The sequence below is a fragment of the Zalophus californianus genome, chromosome 7 (assembly GCF_009762305.2).
Source record: "Zalophus californianus isolate mZalCal1 chromosome 7, mZalCal1.pri.v2, whole genome shotgun sequence".
Taxonomy (NCBI): domain Eukaryota; kingdom Metazoa; phylum Chordata; class Mammalia; order Carnivora; family Otariidae; genus Zalophus; species Zalophus californianus.
In genome coordinates this window covers 27,380,763-27,387,222 of record NC_045601.1, presented here as the reverse complement: position 1 = coordinate 27,387,222, position 6,460 = coordinate 27,380,763, and the positions used below count along the sequence as shown (strand labels likewise).

The window sequence follows — 6,460 nt, the reverse complement described above, 5'->3', positions numbered from 1 at the left end:
ACTTCACATTTTGGTTATGGCTTCTGCATTGAAAATCTATAGAAATTTTTCCAATTAACTTTTGAATCTTTCCACAACCTCTCTATTAAAAAAAAAAAAACGAAAAACAAACAAACAAAAAACCCAACAACAACAAAAATCTTTAAGATTGCTTAAATGAATGCTTTACATATCAAAAATGGATTCACAAGTCCCTATTACCATAGTCATCAATTTTAAGAATTGTCCTAAATATGCTCCGTATTAGTTTTCTTGATTATGTCAATAATATAGAAACATTTTTATATAACAGAACATTTAATTACATCCATTTCCCATCAATACACTAGTCATTCAATGATGATTATATTGGTCATTTCCATTGGTTGGCAGGAGGCTCTTCCATTAAAGGCTCCCATGGTCTCCACTGTAACATTTTTCTGGCCAGACTTAGTTCATTTTCAGCCTGAAGAATCACCTCTTCTAGTTGGCCACCCTGAAGTTGGTCTTCTAATTTCTTAACATCTGGTTCCACTTTAACCATACTCAGCTTCTCATTTGTAATCTGTTCTGTATACTTTCTATATGTTGCGTTTTTAAGAATTTGCTCGAGAACATCAAGAATCTTTGTGTACGATATTCTTAGCCTCTTGTGTGGACTCTCACATACAGCCAATCCCACAAGGCCGGTGGTCTTCTTCAGCAAACCTGCCATGACAGTGCCCAACCCCACCACTTAATATAAATGATTCCTTCTTTAAAGTCTCAACTACCCCATTTGGCACATGTGCTTCCTATTATAATCCTGCCTACTTCACTGATATTCTGTGTCCTTCTAAGCCTTCTTTCAGAGCCTCTTCCTCTCCTTTCCCCACTGTTCTCTCACAGACAATGATGCCTAATTGTTTTATGCTCCCCTCTTGTACAGGGCTGGAAAGTGTCCTCCCAAAATTTATGTCCTTCCTGGAACCTCAGAGAGTGAACTTATTTGGAAATAGGGTTTTTGCTGATGTAATTAATGGTTAAGATGAGGTCATATCGGAGTAAATGAGGTTTTAATCCAATATAAATTGATGCCCTTATAAGAAGAGAGGAAGAGACACAGAGACAGAGATTCAGGAAAAACAGCCTTGGAAGATGGAGGCAGAGATTGGAGAGAAATGTCTACAAGCCAAAGAAAACCAAAGACTGCCAGCAACCACCGGCAGATAGGAGAGAAGCATGGAGCAGATTCTCTCTCACAACGCCCAGAAGGACCCAACACTGCCAACAGCTGATCTCAGACTTCTAGCCTCCTCCAGAACTGTAAGAGGATAAATTTCTGTTGTTTAGGTCACCTAGTTGTAGTAATTTGTTATGACAGCCCTAGAAAACTAGTACACCTCTTCATCAAGGCCGGCTCTTCTTCAAAGTCCCACAGAGCTCTACAAAGATTCGTGTTTTGTTTTCTCTCAGCCCATTAAAACTTGTCTGTCATAGGTTTATCCTTCAAGGTCATGGCCTTTACCCACTGAGAGTAGGTGAGGAGACTGAGTGTCTCTGCTAGGGCTTCACAATTAGCTAACTTGATGCCCAGCAGCACAGCATATCTTTTCCAATTAGACCCTCCTGTCTGCTCAAGGAAGCACTTTAAGAACCCTTAATGGCTCATTGGAGGAGAGTGATATAAGCCATTCTCGAACCACACTGTGCAGGACACCAGTTGCCCTTGTCCTACCAGCTTGAGTGAGAGGCTCAGCTAGCATGGAGACTTCCTAAAGTCCAAATACCGGCCCACTGTTAGTTACCCCAACAGGAACCCCACAGGAGCCTGGACTGGGTGCACAGTCCACTGCAGAGTAAACTTGCGGACACGCCCGGTTGGGAAATAGACACCACGGTGTTTGTTTCCTGTAAGCACCCCTTGATGCGCACTTGTTTCTCATTCCCACCTGTCCTTCCATGCCTTCCTTAAAACCCTGCTCTGCCACATAAATAACCCTACCAGAAGAAGAAAAGGTCCAGGGTAAGAATATGCAACTAGCTTCTCTTGGGTTTGTTTCTTAGATGTAGTTCTTTATATATCAGGCTAAAATGAAGCTTCGCATGCCATAGGTTTGGTTTGGTTTGGTTTGGTTTGGCTGTCTTGTTAGCGTTTGCATATGGCAGAGACTGGAGAGGTAGACACCTCTCTGCTGCTCTCCTCTGTCACCACAGGCATAGATTTGGGAGATGAACACACCCAGTCCATCTCCAGCCCCCTGCCAGTTGAGTACCTGGAGGAAAATAGCCTCCTGGAGCATCAGTCTTCTCATGCACACACTGGGGAGAGTACTTCCTTATAGTGTGGTATGAGGGCCAACCAAGTATGTGTGGCTATGGCATCACAGAGCGGCAGGTGCATAGCAAACCCAGGGGACCCTTCTCACTGCTCTTCCTCCTTTCGGTCCTATTTTAAGTATCACTTTCCCTGGTTACTTTGGCTATACTTATTTATGCTTATTTAATTTTTTATGTCTTATCTCCCCAACTCCGTTGTAAGTTCAAGGCCAAATATTACATCTATCATTGTAAAAATATTAATAACCTTTATGAACCATCCTGTGTGTCAGATGCCATGCTAAGCACTTTACTTACCCAATCCTGACAATGACCAACTAAGATAGGATATTAACCTCACTTTGGAAATCTGAAGAGCAAGGCGTACTTGAGACAACTAGTAAGTGGTGAAACCAGAATTTACAAATGAATGTCTCAATTCTAGAATCTGCTCCTTTAAATACAGTGCTTCTATCCCACTGTCAGATGCATAGGAGGGACCCCATAGCAATATTTAAAAATTATTAGCAGAGGGGCGCCTGGGTCGCTCAGTCGTTAAGTGTCTGCCTTCAGCTCAGGTCATGACTGCAGGGTCCTGGGATCGAGCCCCACATCAGGCTCCCTGGTCCGCGGGAAGTCTGCTTCTTCCCCTCCCACTCTCCCTGCTTGTGTTCCCTCTCTCGCTGTGTCTCTCTCTGTCAAATAAACAAAATCTTTAAAAATAAAATAAAAATTATTAGTGGAACTTGATCTATAAGATACCATACAAGACATAAATGTGCATGTTAATGACAGAGCTTACTTGAAAAAGACTTGTATTAAAATAAAATAAAATTGATTTCATGATTATTCAAAAAATATATTCTCTCCAAGTAGGCTTATCCCCACTATGCCACCAAATTACTAAATTCAGCAGTTACTAAATTCGGTGGTGACTTCTCAGTCTTCTCCCTTCTTGATCTCTCTGTGACACCAGATACAATTGATTAGGACTTCCTTCAAATGCTATTCTCACTTGGCTTCTAGAACAGCATGTCTCTTGAGTTTCCTCCTGTCTCACCAGATGATTCCTTTGCTGACTCCTCCTCTCTATCTGTTAAGGTTGAGGTGCCCCCGGACTCAACCCTTGGCCTCTTCTGTAACTACACTCACCCACTCGATGATCTCAACTAGTATTACGGTTTTAAATACCATACACTCAGTTCTACTATCACGCCATGTGGCATTCCCAAACATCACTGTGCCCTGCAAAATCCCACAGTGACAACCACAGGGTTTATATGAAAAACATGATTGGGGCACAAAACTCAAAAACGTCATCAGTGACCCCTGTAAGAAAAGAGAGAGAGAGAGAGAGAGAGAGAGAGAGAACCTGATAAAAATAGTAGCAGTTTCACACTGACTAAACGAACATGCATGCGTCACTATTACAATATATATGGTACTTTACCTTGCCAAAGAACTTTGCCTGTGAAGGGGTTACAACTTGTGAATTCAAGTGAAGTCATGGAAGGAAAGTTTTCTGAAGTCAGTCAGGTAAGTTGTAATGACGGACATGGATGGGTGTGGCTCATAATACGTGGTGAACTCATGTAGCTAGTCCAGGTGTCTCAGGTATGGGCGTGTATTTTGGGTTTTCTTACACAGTTCAGTTCTGCTAGTGTCGTTTTAAGCATTCACTGAGTGTTTCTTCCAGAATAAATTGCATATAATCAAATGTGAAATTCCCCTTATGTTTAAATCGTTCCCGACTGTATCAGCCTATACTAGGTCTGCAAAGACATTATATCTAAATAAGGTCATATTCACAGGTCTTGGGGATTAGGACTTCAACATATATTTTTGAGGAACACAATTAAACCATAACACAAAGTTTGCCCCCAAATTTCTGGGAGCCTCACCTAATGTCACACCAGGACTATTTTTTTTTTTGAAATTTTTATGGACAGCTTCCCATAGTAAGAAATATATTTTACATCATGTCGCAACATGAGCGAATGAGGGTGCACACACACCAAAGTTCCACATAACTTACTGTGTGAAGTAATCTGGTATCTCCTCTTCTACGTTATTCCATCAGAGAGAAAAATTGCTACTCATGACCACTAATTGATTTTATGGCACCCTGTTGAGTTGTGACCTGAATTTTGAAAAATGCCATTCTAGAATGAGAACAAAAGCTCCTGTTCTTCTGATTACGTTAGGTTCTGAAGGATCCTTCTTAAGTCATTTATTCATAAGTAGAAAGCATGTGATTGTTGTTGATTGCATGGCACAGGACACTGGTCAGCCTGGGTGTTATGATAAATCTTTGTTCTCCACGATTCCTTTCACTATTATCAAAATCATTCTATTTGCATTTGCAGATTTTGCTCCCTTACTTTCAGTTTATTATATTATCTCACATTTTGGTCACTTTGTCATCTTAAAACTCTTCTTACCCACGGCTCCATCACTTAGCAGATTGTCAGGTTAACAGTGGTTACTAGTGCCTCAGAACAGACCATGAAGACATGGTAAGTAGGAAGCTAAGGCTTGAAGGCAGAGACAAACTGACCACTTGGCTTTCACCACCTGTCCTTGTCTCGCAGACTGGAAAGTGAAGGTGTTTCTTTTTTTCAGCCTCTGCTAATCTTTGTGGTCTTCAGTGGGTTTTGCTCTCACTCCTCATCAGCCCCTTTGCCTGGGGGGCTGTCATTAAGGAGCTTGAACATTGCTGATGGGTGTCTGCTGTCAGTTCCTGACCCCAGCGCTGCTGCCCACTCAGCCCAGAGGTGGCATTTCACCAGCCAAGGCCCTGAGGCCACTCTGCTACAAGGGGGGAGGGAACTCCCCCATCTCACCCCAGCCCACAACTCACTGGATAATCCCAAAGAAATACATCTCTGTGCTCCCAGTGGCTCAGATATTTTGTGGGAGACAAATAGTCTATTGTGCTAATTTTGCAAAAGAGAATATTGTAGGCCAGGAAGGTTAAACAACATGCTGCTGTCACACCATAAATTAATTGTAAAGTTAAAACCCAAACGCACATTCCTGATTTTCCTGGGTGTTTTCCCATGAGCTATAAAAGGTCTTCATCTTTTCACAATATTGCCAAGGGCAGGTCTGTTTATCTTCAAATGGGCCAGGATAAGTAAAATCTACGCAGGAAATTCTATTGTTCTCTGAAGATAACCGAGTTTTACATTTGTTGTAAATATCAATCAAGTTACATCTGATCTTTCCTTTCTCCTAATTCTCTTGGCATTTCTCTCTAGCAGCCCCTCGACACCCCACCCCCATCGCCATAGCTCACATTCCTCTCATTCAAAAATGAGAAATCTGAGCTTAGATCTCTCTAAAGGAGCCCAAAGAACTGTTTTCCTTCAAAGACTAAAATTCTTGCTTTGCATACTTTAAGTCTCCCTGAAATTAGTCTGTGTAAGAATTGGTTTGTCCATTCAATGTGATTTGCCTTTTTCCTTACACACACCAAAGCTGTATTTAAATTGATAGTGCTTTACAAAATCGACAGCATCTTAAAATTTAAAATATGTATATATATGAATATTCCTGAAATGTTCATACTACAAATGGGGCTGAAATATCTGAAATTACACAATTTTCCATGAGTTTTCTAGCATTATAAGAATTACATTGGGAACAGTTCTCATGATTTAATTAAAGTGTTTTAGATAGGACTATAGACTTTTCTCTAAAGATTAAAGCTTCTGCCAAGACAGGCTGACAACTGAACCTCTCTCTCTTATCTTCTAGGCTTTTTCTGGTTCTCACTAAGCAACCTGAATTCCACATGATCCTACATACATGCTACTGACCACTCATCTTTCTGGCCCATTGTAAGTGTCTTCCGAGGTCAGAAGATGTGCACATGCCTTTTTTGAGTCTATAGTCAATGCCTCATGGAAAATTGGCTCCTGTTGGGGGATGAGAGAAACTAAGGGGTTTCCCTATAATTTGCACTCCTGAGTATGCCATTCAGTTCTTTTGGAAAGCCCCTATGAGAGAAGTATTTTAGCCTTTAAAAACAAAGGTTCTTGCTTCTTCAGTGATACAGAACCTTGACATTTCAGAACTGAAAGAAACAAAACTCAATGACCCAAGAAAAAACAATGGTGAGAAAACAAGTAAACCAAGTCTAGTGTAAACAGAGGCAGAAAATTATTCTTTATTACAGAAA

At 41.0% G+C, this 6,460-nt stretch overlaps 1 protein-coding gene across 2 annotated transcripts; it reads right to left on the bottom strand.

The window, feature by feature from the left end:
• Positions 1–352: 352 nt before the first annotated feature.
• Positions 353–694, bottom strand: LOC113927239 (NADH dehydrogenase [ubiquinone] 1 alpha subcomplex subunit 5-like). Of its 2 annotated transcripts, XM_027602955.1 has the most exons (2): positions 615–694; positions 353–524 (listed from the first exon to the last, which is right to left on the bottom strand). In XM_027602955.1, the coding sequence occupies exons 1-2, from the start codon at positions 692–694 to the stop codon at positions 353–355; spliced, it is 252 nt and encodes an 83-aa protein (XP_027458756.1). The 2 variants fall into 2 exon arrangements, with proteins under 2 accessions (XP_027458756.1, XP_027458755.1); XM_027602954.1 differs by having other exon boundaries at positions 353–694.
• Positions 695–6,460: the final 5,766 nt, after the last annotated feature.